A 14,788-nucleotide genomic window follows, 5' to 3' on the forward strand; every position below is an offset into this window, starting at 1 on the left:
ATAGCCCTAGTTTTTAATTAAGTGACATATCTGGGCTACTTTTGGTGACATAAGCTTTAATAATGACTGCATTTGTGACACTGGCAATAAGGAATTCAAATCAATTCAATGTGACTTTGCTGGCCCGACAAGGTGTACAAGTGTTGCCAAAGTGCAAGAAAATATCAGAGATGAAGTAGGCCTAAAAAAATTGGGGCCATGGAAAAGGGCCACTGGATATTCCCAATCCATAGTTAGTTTTTTGGAAGGTCTGATTTTTTTAAAAATATGCACTTGGAAAAGTAAGTGCACTTCTAAGTACCAAGCAGAGTTGTTAAGTAGATGCTACCATAACTGGCCTAACCAAAAGGTGACAGGCTGTCTTGCATCTTTAAGAGCAGTAGAGAGCCAGGGCCAGCCAACCCCATTCCAAGGAATTTACTTATGCATCAGAGGGCTCATACTGGCCTTACTTAAGAGACGCTTTTTTTTTTTTATTTGTAATGAAGTCCTTCTTGGTCCGCAAATCCTCTCTCATTTATCCATATTCTTCCTCCTCCTATGTAAAAGCATTATATACTTGCAATGCTGCCAGGCCTGCCACTTGGAGAAATATCATTGCCTGCACATCAGAAGACAGATTCTCCGCTGGTGTAAATCAACATCGTTCCCTGTCCCTAAGTTAAGTGTACTCTCCTTGCCAATCAGAGAAATGACAAACTCCTTGCTTAAACAGCGAATCCAGTGGAGTTGAAGGAAGTAATGTTTCTGGGTTGATGTAATTTCTAATACCATGGAAGATTTAGCAAGCATTCAGGTTCGTTAAGCAAGATGGCAATACTCTTCTGTTAAATGCACAAGCACTCATTTCGCATCGAGCCTGCTCAGGCTTCTGCAACTAGCTGGGCAAGGTCAGAGTCATAGCTCAGATATTAGTATTGTCATCGCCCTTATTATTAATTATTTACAATACAATAACATCTAAAGACCCCAATGGCGATGGAGATCTCATTATGTTAAATGCTGCACATACATAGTAAAAAGCAGTCCCTGTCCGGAACAGTTTACAACCTACAGAGACGCTACTATCAGTTATTTTCACAGCCAGATGTACACTAGTAATATGATGTATTATGATGTAAGAGCTTGCAAATTATGTAAGAAGTTTATTTCTCTATTTATTTAGAATTAGATTTATTTAGATTTTTCTTCTGATTAGCTCTTTCCAGTGACAGTTGTAAGGCACCTCAGTATTCTGAAGTGTGTTTACAGCTGCAAAGGATAATTGGTTACGCTGACATATTTTGACACATTTTTATCAGAGTTTAGAGTGTGTCATTTTATTTGAGTACCTTTTGCTGCCTTTAACATTATTTAGCTTTCAGAAAACCTCCTGTTTTAGCTATTGGGATTTCCAGAGTGCCAATTTTGTTTCAGATGTGTGGAATCCCATCCATTCATCCCTCTCCCCAGATCTGCTTTTGGCACTGGCGAGAAAAGCCTGGGATGAGATGACAAGAGCTGTGTGATAGTATCATTTTAAACAAATTTTTGAGAAGAATTCCCAAATGTAGCAGAGAGCGATACTTCTCTATTTCCACCAATGAACAAGTACTCTTGGTGAAAAGTGGCAGAGTTATATAATGGAAATAACATTTTTTCCACTTGCAAAAATTCTCTGTTGTGAAAAACACCAAATTATTTAAGAAGCCCCAGAAAAGCATTTAATGCTTTATCCCATGGTTTAGGGTTAACTTGTTTGTATGACAGGTTTCAGAGTAGCAGCCGTGTTAGTCTGTATCCGCAAAAAGAACAGGAGTACTTGTGGCACCTTAGAGACTAACACATTTATTAGAGCATAAGCTTTCGTGGACTACAGCCCACTTCTTCGGATGCATATGCAGTAGCCCACGAAAGCTTATGCTCTAATAAATGTGTTAGTCTCTAAGGTGCCACAGGTACTCCTGTTCTTTTTGTTTGTATGACAAGTTTATACTGCAATGCATTACATTCTGCCTTTCGTGAATCTGTTTACTTTTGGTGCTACATCTCTGTTTGTTACAAACAGTGTAAACTCTGCCACTGACTGGACAGATGTTATTTAAGCTGAAATATTAAAAATCAGGTTTCTAATGGTATGCACTCAAATTCATATTTAAGTGCCAGTGGTCATCCAGTTTGAAGATGTTGGCCTTAATCACTTCCTCAAGCCTTGGTTTGACTAGCATAAAAAAAAAAAGTGTTTGTGGGGAAGGAGGTTAGATTGTATTAGCTAGCACAAACTAATATGTGTTCTAAACTCTAGTGTAGACAAGGCATGTTGTATTTCAGCATGTACTAAATTCCACCAGCACAGAACACAAGTGGGTGTGGGGGGGATTCAAAGTTCTTCTTGTCTAGACAAGGCAAGGAGTCCTTAGTTAACTCCTATAAAACTGGTACAATGGGTTAAAAAATGCTAATATGACGAGATCCAGAATCCACAAAACCTCCCTGGGGCAGGCAACTTTTTGGATCTCTTTGTAATAGACACCTTGTGTTGTACCTTAGGGGTGCTGATAGGTTTAATGTATTCATGCCTGAGCTAATGAATCATAAAACACTTTGAGATCCTCAGCGGTGAGGGGCTATGCAAATGCAAAGAATCATTTTTTTTAATATTCGTCCCAAACTCTCCTTCATACACAATGTGGGGAGAGGAGGAGGGCTTGGCGGCCTCCTCAAAAGCAGAACGGCTTGCTGGGCTTACTTGTGCTAGCTTGAAAGTTTTAATAGGCAAAGTTTCCTGCGGGAGAAAATCTGGCAGCTCTGATCCCATCCCCAGCGTGGCTGGGCTAAGAAGGGAGGGGAAAGCCCCTTGTACGGATCAGCTGTGCGCAGAGAACACAGCTCGGCACACGAAACACACAGGGCTAGACACAGCGGAAGCCGCTGCGGGCTCTCTCCCCGAAAGTGCAGGCACAGCAGGGAAGGAAAAGCCGCCCCGAGCAGAGTAAGGGAGGGTCAATGTCCATCCTGTCAAGTATCGGGGGTAGCCCTGTTAGTCTGTAGCCACAAAAACAACAAGGAGTCCGGTGGCACCTTAAACACTAACTGATTTATTTGGGCATAAGCTTTGGTGGGTTAAAAAACCCACTTCTTCCTTGTTGTTAATGTCCATCTTTGGCGCTCCCGTTGCAGCTCCCAGTGGACACTCCCTCCTCCAGCCCTGCCCCAGAGACCTGCCTCTAGAACTGTCCTGGCCGCGCGCCGCACACGCTCCCACCCTGTCCCCCAGCCAGACTCCAGCGGGGCGCGCGCGCACCCTCCGTCCTGGGGGGAGCGGGGACTTTACCTTCAGGCAGAGGGTCCTGGAGAGAAGCCATCGGGTGGGTGCGGGGGGAGACTGGCAGCCGTGCCAAACGGAGGGTGAGGATTAGTGCCTGTGCGTAACTGGAAAATCCTCCAGCGCGGCCGGGTAACCCCCCACGCTAATGCGAGCGGGCGCTACTGCCTCCCTCTCTGCTTTGCTTTCTTCTCTTCTCAACTTCCTGGTTGGGTATTGAACGAAGGAGGTGAAGCTTCTTTCTGGGGAGCGGAAGCTGCAGGTAGAGCTCAGGCTGAAAGTGGGCAGAGGTGTGTCTGTGCCTGTCACCTGTAGGGGCTTGTCCCCTGCCACCACTTCTCATGCAGCGTTCATTTAAAACCATGTGTTTTTATTTGATTTTCAAATGTATATATTTGCTCTACCTCTATGGTATTCGTTCTCCCCTGTATAGAGGTGGTTTTTATTTAGATATATTCATATGAAAATTATATTCAGGAAAAGAGTGTGTGTGTGTAAAAATATGATTCTCTTGTGTAGGAGAGTATGTATATTATAGAAATGTACATGTGTGTATATAAAAATACATGTACATGTTTAATATTCCTAGAAATAAATTCTTCTCAATTATGCTAAGATAATGAATAAAATCAATGCATTTTACTTTTTAAAAAAATACATAATGTATATGAATTAAAATTAAATATGATATATATTACAGCACACAAAGCAATATAATGTTGCAGTTAGGAACTGTAATTAATTTATTACATCACACTCTACAATCCAAGCATATTCCCTGATCCTGCCAATACTTACGGATGTAAATAACTTTACCTGTGTGCCTAAAGTTAAGGCCCTGATCATACCTTGTGATCCCTGAGGATTGACTGCTATGCCTTTGTGGATCACAAGGCAGGGTCAGGGCTTGATTTCATGTGTGTTTTCAGGATCTGGTCCATCAGACTAATTTTTAAACAATTTTTTAAAAAGGCTCTCTTATCACTGAGGATTTTAGTGTATCTTTTTTATTTTTGTTTTAGAAATCTCCGTAATTTACACTCAAACAGCCTGTGCTAAGCTCTCTTATTTGGTAGAGATTTTTTTAAAAAATTCATGTATTAGGTTTAATATATTTAAAGGTAATAGAGTTCTTCAAATAGGTCATTAAATGGGATAATGTTCTTAATAAAGAATCTCATATGTTGTTATATATACAGAAGTAGCTAAGCTATTTCAGTTATATGTTAACATAGTCTTACATCATTTGCTTTTGTACAATCAACATTTGTATTTATTTTATTAATCTATTTTAGGGCCAAATTCTACTCTGTTACACCAAAATAAATCCACTAATCAATGGATTTTCACAGGTGTAACTAAAGGTAGAATTTGGCTGTTAATATATAGCAATACAAGAAATTGTATAGTTTTGTTTAATTGATTTTTCCATATTCCATGCATGATAAAAATCTAAAGAAAATAATAAATACTAAATTGTCCTAATTTGCATGTTAGTTTCAAATACAACACTTGAATCTATTTTTCATATTTTCAGTAACACTTAAAATTTCTTAGCAATTTTTCAGTGTCTCAGTTTTATGGATCTGTGAATTCTAATAAAAGAAACAGTTGCAGAGAAGTTTCCTTCTGTGTTGTACTGTAAATCAATCCATCCTACCAGGTCCTTTATTTTAAAAGACCAAGATTCCAACCCTGCTTCTACTGAAATAAATGAAAGTTATGCAATTGAGTTAAATGGATACAGAAGTGTTCAAAAAAATCACTATCATTGGCATCACTTATGTATTTCTTGGTGCTTAACAAGCAACGGAAAAGTGTTTACTTGAGCCATGTAATTTGAGTCCCTTCAGATTCCTCAGACTACTGGTTGGCTTTGATGGTTCCCATGTAATTTAACTATTGACAAGTACTCCCAGAAAATGGTGGATTTCCCTAATTATTTAATAACCAGAACTTAGTCAGCAATAAAATTGCTGACTTTGCATCCTCATCCGGGAAGAATTTCTTTTGAAGCACAAACTTTTTTCTGACCTAGTAATCAAGCTAAGGATCTGGAAAGAAAAGAAAACTTGTTTCTTCAACACAGACCTGCACCAGTGCTAGATCAACGGTAGGAATCTCCCCTACAATTGCCAGTGGTAGACAAGGATATACTGTAGCTAAGAATTTTCTGGATTCTAGGCTTGCCAAGCTTATGCCTCAGCAAAGGAATGCCATGTCGCGGATGAAGACATGGTTGCGTAGTGTTGTTGTGCACTGTTCAAAGGTTGCCACTTCTACCCCAGAGGTAGCTGCAGTTAAAAAAAAAAAAACAAAAAAAACAAATATGCCTACACTGGATATATATTAAATATTTGTATATATATATATAAATGTGTACCTTGGTTCCTTCAATATGTAAAAGATTGAATACTAATTGTAATATACCATTGTGATGGACTGCATTTTCTAAATGGACAATCAACCTAATTCTCAATTACTGAGGGACAATCTCCACTCATTGATATACTTTGCTTTCCACAACCGAATCTCTGTACAATTTGCTAAATCTATTCACCTAAATTTGGGTTATTGCTGATTATGTACTCTATGTATCATATGACTTTTATCCACAAATATAAAGTTTGTTTTTAATCTAAGCACTATACCCAGATGTACAGACACTCTTTTCCCAATCTATGTATTATATAATTTTTTTTAACATTAGGTTTAATAAAATTTTTATACCATTGTGACGATGCTGTAAAATACAGAAATTACCATTTTTACTGGGTGCTGCCCCAGGTTTGAGGCTTAGTGCTATTTACTATCTCACACTTCACCTCCTAAAAATCTTCCATAGTTTGGAAGTGAAATAATGTAGAGATGCATAGCTCCCGAATCGCCAGTCCACAGGCGCGGCAAACTGCTCCCATGGCTACGAGGCAGGAGTGACCTTCAATCCAGCGTTTGTGTTTGGGAAACTTATTTGGCTGATTTGATTGTACCCTCGCAGCTGGTGTTCATGCGCTCAAGAGATGGGTTCGTTATCTTATGTGCATGTATACTGCCTGGCTCTTCTATGCGCAAGAATGTAACCACTAAGAAGAGTTGTAAACAAAGTAAGGAGAGAAATAAAAACCCCAGGAAAAGTTTTCCTGGGAGGCTTTTTGCAAGAGGCTTGTAAAGCTCTCTAGCTACCACAGATCTGGCGTTCTGTTTCCTTTCCTGCGTCGTCACCACAGCTGGTGACCCCGACGTGATACCCCTCTACTCACCGGCTGGATACGCCGAGCGCGCCCGCGGCTGTTTGCCGCCCCTTATTCGTGAGTATGGGGGGGAAACTTTCCAGTGCCCAGAAGGAGCACGCAAGAGAGTTACAAGAGATTATACGACAGCGATCATGTGTCGCTGTCCCGGTCGCTCATATTGAGGACCTCCTAAGGGAAATAGATCGCCAGTGCCCCTGGTATCCAGACTGCGGGTCATTGCAGCTTTTTGATTGGATACAGATTGGGATCACCTTGTATAGTAAACCCCGTGCCCCAGTTCAGTGCCTGCTGCTCTGGCAGCGTTGTAAGGAGGCACTGGAGGGGATCGGCCCCAACAGCCCCAAGCCGGTCCCCCTTTTGCCCCCAGGTGATGGGCCACCCCCCTCCTGCCCACAGCTGACCCTCCCTGCGCCGCCGCCCGTGGCGGCGCCCCCCTGCCTACCGGTCGGGCAGGGGGGCGCTGTCGCCGCGGCGGTGCGGCAAGCGCGTGAGGCCGGTCTCTTGACCGATGAGGAATCCAAGTGTGGGTTCGAGGCGTTTCCCGTCTCTTGGCGGGATAATGGAAATGGGGGGCAGATAGTGGACTGGGAGGCTCTCCCCTACTCAGTTCTGCGCGAGCTCCGCAAGGCAGTTCGTGAGACCGGGGTGCGGTCCACTTTCACCCTGGGGATCTTGGAAGGTGTGTCAAACGGTTACTTCTTGCTCCCCCAAGATTGGAAAGACATGTGTCGCATGGTGCTGTCTCCCGCGCAATACGTTGTGTGGGATAGCGAGTACCAGCGAGAGGCGCTTGCAGCAGCAGCGCAAGGTGGGGGGGCTTATCTTGCTGAGCAGTTATATGGCACAGGGCAGTTTTCGAGCATCCCCGAGCAGGCGGCGGGCACGCCCCGGGTAGCTTTTCCCATCATTGGCCAGTGTGTCCGTCGCGCGTTCCGCAGGGTCCCCGCTGCAGGCGAGTCCTCTAAGTCCTTTGCGGTTACTCGGCAGGGTGCCACCGAACCATTCCACCAGTTTATTGACCGCCTCCAAGAGGCAGTCCAGAGGCAGATTGATAACCCGCAAGCCCAGACTGAACTAATGATAAAATTGGCTTACGAAAATGCCAATGCAGACTGCCGCCGTGCCATGCAGGCAGTGGTCGGGCGCCCCGGGTATACCCTGGCAGAATTGCTGCAGGCGTGTGCTGACGTAGGCACTCAGACCCATCAGATGGCCCTGCTGGCAGCTGCCCTGCACAAGGGGCAGAAGCCTCAGGGGAACTGCTTTAACTGCCAGAAGCCCGGACATTTTTGGCGGGAGTGTCGGGCCCCTGCGGGGGGCATGTGTAAAAACAAACCCAAGCCCCGGACAGACCAGAGGCCCCGCACGCTGTGTCCGAAATGCAAAAAGGGCTACCATTGGGCTGCGCAGTGTCGCTTGGCCGGGGGTGACAGCCGGGTCTTGGCTGCTAACCGAGACAACCCCCCGGGAAACTAGTAGGCGGGCCTGCGACCAGCCCGAGACCCAAGGCCGCGCCCCTCTCCGTGCACGACGCCCCCGCCGCCACAAGGGGCAGTGCGGGGATTGACCTTGTTAATCAGGAAAATATGGATATCACTCTCCCCGGGGAGGTCCTCCTCATGCCGTCCCAGATTCAGGGCCCGCTGCCGGAGGGCATGGTGGGCCTTGTCCTACCCCACTCGTCCGCCAGCAAGCAGGGCCTGTTTGTGGTGCCTGGGGTGGTGGATTCGGACTATGGTGGAATTATCCATGTTCAACTGTGGAGTCATCTCCCGAAACGGCTGTTTCAGGGAGATGCCTGGGCGCAACTCATACTTGTGCCCTACTCCCTTCCGGCAGGGGGAAGAAATGTTCCCCGAACCGGAGGCTTCGGGTCCACCGACCAGCGCACTATTCACCCACAAGTGGCAGCAGTTGTTAAAGACATTGGAGCACCCCAACCCAAACGCATTTACTGCCTCAACGATCAGCCGTTCGAGGGTGTTATCGACTCTGGGGCAGACATTACCGTCATTGCCGCTGCGCAGTGGCCCGCCCATTGGCCCACAGAGCAGGCTCCGGCAGTTTGGGGTGTGGGCGGGGCACAGGACTCACAACGAAGTGCCCGATGGTTGGAGGTTAGGGCGCCCCAAGGCATCCGCCGCGCCCGTATCCGGCCTATCATTCTCCCCGTCCACCTCAACCTGTGGGGCCGTGATTTATTGACACAGTTCACTGCCACCATCCATATCAATGATTAGGCATACGGCCCTCCCCCTCCGTTGGCTCACTGACGAACCCGTATGGGTTGCGCAGTGGCCGCTTCCTTTAGAAAAGCTGGAGGCCCTCCAGCACTTGGTTAATGACCAGCTGAAGGCAGGACGTTTGGAGGAGTCCACTAGCCCCTTTAATACCCCCGTGTTTGTGATTAAAAAGAAATCTGGCAAGTGGCGCCTCCTGCAGGACCTTCGCGCCATTAACAAAATTATACAGCCTATGGGTCCCCTGCAGTGTGGTACCCCTAATCCCAACCTTATTCCCTGTGATTACCGGTTATTTGTAATAGATTTAAAGGATTGTTTTTTTACCATCCCCTTGCACCCTGAGGACCGGGTGCACTTTGCCTTCACTGTTCCGGTTTTGAATCACTCCCAGCCCACTCCACGCTATCAGTGGAATGTGCTCCCTCAAGGCATGTTGAATAGCCCCACCTTGTGTCAGCATTTTGTTGCGCAGGCCCTACGGCCCTTCCGCGCAGCACACCCAGATGCCTTAATTTACCACTACATGGATGACATCCTGGTGGCTCACCCCGTCCTCCCTGATGACTGGCTGGACGAACTGCGCCACCAGCTTGCGGCGTGTGGCCTGGTTGTGGCACCGGACAAGATCCAGCGTCAGCCACCCTTTTTGTATCTTGGTCACCGCATGCTCCAGTCATATGCCCGTCCAGTTTGTCCCGAGTTGGTATTGCCCAACCCTCTTACGTTTGTACAGCTTCAACAGTTATTGGGGTCCCTTAATTGGATTCGTCCTTTTTGCCCTCTGACTACCTCCATGCTGTCCCCTCTTTTTTCTGGCCTTCGGCAGGGCCGTCTCCCCGGAGATATCATTCCCGTTTCCCAGGAACAGCGCCAAGCGGTCACCCTCATTAACCAGACCCTGGCCCAGGTGTGGGTCGACCGCCGAGAAAGGGAACAGCCCCTTTTTGCCATTTTGCTTCCCACACTCTCACAACCGACAGCTGTCCTCGCCCAGGAGGGGGCGGCAGCACGTCTTCGTTTAATTGAATGGATTTATTTGACCCACTCCCCTCCGCATACTATTCAGACACTCCCTCAACAGGCCGCAGAGCTGATTTTTAAAGTGCGAGAACGGTCCCGTACCCTCTTGGGTTGGGACCCCGTTGCCATTATTGTCCCCATCCCGGCTAAAGACTGGGAACGCACTGTCTCTTGCAGTGCCACCCTCCAATTGTCTCTTGCTGACTATGTTGGGGAAGTTAAATATCACATTCCCCCTGACCCCCGTCTTTCATTCCTACAACAACGTTGCCTTCACCTCCGGCCGTCCTTGTCAACCGTCCCCATTAAGGATGCACTTACCCTTTTTACGGACGGCGGCCCAACACGAGGTGCGGTCAGCTGGCAGGTGCAAGGCACTTGGCAAGTCCGCTTTACCCTGCCTCAGCGCTCCCCACAGCGCGCAGAGTTGGCTGCTGTCATCCTGGCCTGCCGATGCTTCCAGGATGACCCTTTTAATTTGATTACTGACAGTCTTTATGTTACTAATGTTCTTAAGTCTCTTCCAGGTTCCTATGTGTCGCCCTCCTGTGATGACAATTTGTTGGCCCTTTTTCTTACCCTGCAACAGCTCCTTTCCTCCCGCTCTAGCCCACTGTTTGTGGCACACATTCGCAGTCACACCACACTACCGGGCCTATTAACAGAAGGCAACACGGTGGCCGACCAGGCGGTCAAATCGGTGGCCTCAATTTTTTCCTCCCCAATCGAAAGCCACGCCTTTTTTCATCAATCCGCCAAGGCCCTTGCCAAGCAGTTCACTCTCCCATTGTATCAGGCGCAGGCCATTGTTCGCCAGTGTGACCTTTGCGCTTCTCTCTCCAATAGCCCGGAGGTAGGGGTTAACCCTCGTGGAACCTCGGCCAACCAGCTCTGGCAAATGGATGTTACACATTTCCCTCCCTTTGCCCCCTGGCAGTATCTTCACGTGTGTGTAGATACCTTTTCCCATTATGTGTGGGTCACCCCCCAGAAGGGTGAGGCCTCTCGTCATGTTATTAATCACATGATTCGCGCTATGGCAATCATGGGTCACCCATCCCATCTTAAGACCGACAACGGCCCCGCCTACTGTAGCTCGGCCTTTGCCTCCTTCTGTACCACGTGGGACATTGTCCACACGTTTGGTATCCCGTATAACCCCACAGGCCAGGCCATTGTGGAACGAGCCAATCGTGCGCTCAAACAAGCCCTGGTCCGCCAAAAACAGAAAGGGGGGATTCCCGTAGGCCTTCCTCCCCGCCAGGAATGGCTGGCTGCAGTGCTTTTTACCCTGAATCATTTGAATTTGACTGACAACTACTCTGCAGCAGAATGTCATTTTCGCAGCTACCAGGCCTTGCCCCGCCCCTTTGTTAAATATCGCAAGGCCCCAGACCCTCAGTGGCATGGCCCAGTGCCCCTTATAACGTGGGGACGAGGGCATGCTGCCGTTTCTCTTCCTACAGGTCCGTTGTGGGTCCCGGCGCGTAACATCCGCCCGTGGCACGGCGATGGCCTGGCACCAGGGACTATCGAACCCCATTCCACAGTTCAACCTACATCTGCAGGATCCCGAGCGTCCTCGCCAGCGCCCCCCGCGGGGGCCCCCGCAGCGCATAACCTGGGGACAGGTTAAAGCCCTTTCATTGCAGGCCGAGCAGCTGCGAGTGCAGCAGCAGCTAGAACCTACCGCAGAAAATTACCTTGTGACATTGTTAGCTTGCCTTAATGCTAATTCACTCCTTATTTTGTGTGTATTGGGGAGTTTCCTGTTGGCCCCTAGCTGCCAAGGCGAACCCCAGATGGAGCAGCGGCTGCAGTTTAACACCTGGGTCCACCTGGCAGAAGTATTAAATCAATCTGATTTCTGCCTGGCCGTTGCCCCAGAAATGCAAGGTCTGTTAAGTACCTGCCTTGTTCCTGTCTGTAAACCACCCAGCAACATCTGGGGTGTGAGACAGTGAAAGAAATGTGCTGTTTTAAGCTTGCTGATAATAGTTTTGTATGCAATAGCAAATTGATATGCTGAAATGCTATGCTTAAGTCATCCGCCAAGACGTTTTTCTTCCTTGGTAGGATTATATTTAGTTATAGCCACCCTTAGAGTAGATGAAGACCCTTTTATAGTATGGGGTCCTAGTTTTGATGTTTGACGTTTTACTTTGCTGCTTTGTTTAATGTATACCCAATCTAGTGGCATTGTGTTTGCTACCCTGCGAGAGTGTTTTGTTTAAACACCGCATTTATAAAATAAAACAGGGGGAGATGTAGAGATGCATAGCTCCCGAATCGCCAGTCCACAGGCGCGGCAAACTGCTCCCATGGCTACGAGGCAGGAGTGACCTTCAATCCAGCGTTTGTGTTTGGGAAACTTATTTGGCTGATTTGATTGTTTCCTCGCAGCTGGTGTTCACGCGCTCAAGAGATGGGTTCGTTATCTTATGTGCATGTATACTGCCTGGCTCTTCTATGCGCAAGAATGTAACCACTAAGAAGAGTTGTAAACAAAGTAAGGAGAGAAATAAAAACCCCAGGAAAAGTTTTCCTGGGAGGCTTTTTGCAAGAGGCTTGTAAAGCTCTCTAGCTACCACAGACCTGGTGTTCTGTTTCCTTTCCTGCGTCGTCACCACAAAATAAAACTGGCTAGCCCTCAAAAGTGATTAACACTATTAATAACATACTAATAAGGCTGTTTCTGCAAGTCACTTCAGTTTCTCAAAGTTGAATTTCAAGTGGAAGAATTCTTAAATTTGACAATGAACTCTTGATCACTTTATTTAAAAATTAATTGAACACTTTTTAAACTAAAGTACTGTAGTCACAGAAAAAGGTCAATATTCTGGTCAACAAGCCCATCTCAACATTTAGGTTAGCAGGAACAAAACAGGTACTTGTTCCCTGGACCTAAATAAAGGATTCAGCAATGTGATATAGTAATCTGGTACACACTATTAGCAGTGTAAATCAATTTAGTGGTTAACTTTCCATTCTTTTATCTTAATTTAATGATAGAAATATAAATCACCAGTTGTTATTTTATTAACTGACAAGTCAGAGCCATCAATGATTGTGGCAAGACTATAAATTTGATTGTATGGTAACAAGTAAACACCAGAAATTAGATTGCATTAAAACAATTAAACTTTCTTAAACAATGCAGTCATTTCTCTAATCAGGACAATATACTTGAGTACAATTTACATCTGCTGTAAGCTTGATCCTGAAAGATGCTGAACTCAATTAAACTGATCTGTACCTTGCAAGTATTCTGGACTTTATAGAATCAGGCCCCAAAGTAGCTACAACCATTTCAAAAAGTAAATGGTCAAAAATAATCCTTCAGCACAGAGGGTGAGTTTATAAACAGCTGTAAATAATCTGATAAATCACACAGAGTTCCGATCTAACAGTACCCCTTGTTTAAGAAGGAGTTGTCCGTCTTCTGAATAAAAGCTGCCAATGTCATCCTTTTTATCCCACACACAGTATGTTCTTGTTCAACAAAGTGCTATTCTAGCCCTCTCATGAATGACTATAAGCTTCACCTCATACTAGTCACCCAAGACCTCCTGCCAAGGAAATAAGCAACAGCTCTTCACTACCAGAGCATAAACCTCATCCCCATTGTAATTTATTCAGTGAAACATGTTATTTCCCTCCTTGGGACTGATTTATGCTACTAACCCCTGCTGGCAAGATTAAGCTAGTCTTTCAGAAATCAATTTTATAAATAATAGTTCATTGTTCTAGTTGCTACCCATATTCCAACTATCCTTATTTAGGAAGGTTATTCCTTGTTTTACAAAATATTTACTATTTCTCCACTCTCTTTCCCCTACACTCTCTAAGTTTAATGTATTTCAACAGAGTTAGAAGTTATGTTCCTGTTTTTTCTCCCAAGTGTCCCTCTATAGCTTTCAAATGTTGGCAGCTTCTGTATGTTTTTAGACCTGTTCCCTGAAAATGTACAAAACGTTTCTGAGTTTTGGAAAGGTTTCAATTTTTTCCACTGAGTGTTCGCATGTCTACAGTATATTATTATAGGGTTGCTAGGAATGCTATGACATAAAAATTTATTTTTAGAAAATGGAGACAAATACTAGCAATTACATGTAGTTAGATCATTTTAGGTAGATCTCAGAATAGATCTCCCATTTTCTGCGTGGGCTACGAGTGTCACCTATATGGTACTGTCCCAGTCCCTTTTCCTATGTGGATGTCCCTCCATAGGCAGGGTGCCAGAGAGTTGAACAAGGGAAGTGCTGTTCTCTGCCCCTAGATTTCCACTCAGAAATCAGGTTGGGAGGTAATACATTGTGGTGCTATTGCCTTCTTCTAGGTCCCTCCATGGCTGCTATTGAGCAAATACAGGAGGACCCAGCCAAGCACCAGCCATCCGTACAGGACAGCTTCTGTCTTTTAGGGAAAGGGGTTTTTCATTACCTGAGGTTCTCTAAGCTCATCAGGGTTGGAATGAGGTGAGATCTCCAAAATTAAAGCCTCTTTCCTAATATGCATATTTCTCCAATCGAGCGAAGAATTCTGCTGTGGATGGAGGAGTTTGGAGATATCCCCTTTGCAAATACCTATAAGAAGACAAACAATTGTAAGTCCTACCAACCATGACAGAATCCCCTTTCAATAGTTATAGCACAGTGATGGGATAACTAACATTCAAGAGGAGAGGCATGCTAGCTAGATAGATGGTACAAACATGTATTTGCTGTCAGAACAGCTAGATTCAGCTCCCTCTGAATCTGCTCAGGCATCTGAAAATATCTAAATCTAAAGGTTCAAATTTAGGCTCTTAAATCCATATTTTGGGCCTGATCCTGCACCACTGAAATCAATGTAAGTTTTAACATGGACTTTGAGGAGAGCAGGATCAGACCCTTAGACATAAATGATCTGATTTTCAGAGGTCCTGACCATCTGCAGCTCCCATTGACATCATTTGGAATTGTGGG

General features: G+C 45.6%; 1 protein-coding gene across 2 annotated transcripts in view; it reads right to left on the reverse strand.

The window, feature by feature from the left end:
• The window catches only part of EDARADD (EDAR associated via death domain), a 34,831-nt gene extending 20,491 nt beyond the window's left edge, over positions 1 to 14,340 (reverse strand). Inside the window, exon 1 of one of the 2 annotated variants that reach the window (XM_054022838.1) lies at positions 14,265 to 14,340. Coding sequence is in view for 1 of the 2 variants with exons in the window: in XM_054022837.1 (XP_053878812.1) it covers positions 3,314 to 3,344 (31 nt within the window). In the remaining variant the exon portion in view is untranslated. Of the gene's footprint in view, positions 1 to 3,313; positions 3,478 to 14,264 lie in introns of those variants that run through there. The other variant, XM_054022837.1, reaches the window with a different exon arrangement.
• Between the last annotated feature and the right edge of the window lie 448 nt (positions 14,341 to 14,788).

This window comes from Malaclemys terrapin, chromosome 3, assembly GCF_027887155.1.
Source record: "Malaclemys terrapin pileata isolate rMalTer1 chromosome 3, rMalTer1.hap1, whole genome shotgun sequence".
In the NCBI taxonomy this organism is placed as follows: Eukaryota; Metazoa; Chordata; order Testudines; family Emydidae; genus Malaclemys; species Malaclemys terrapin.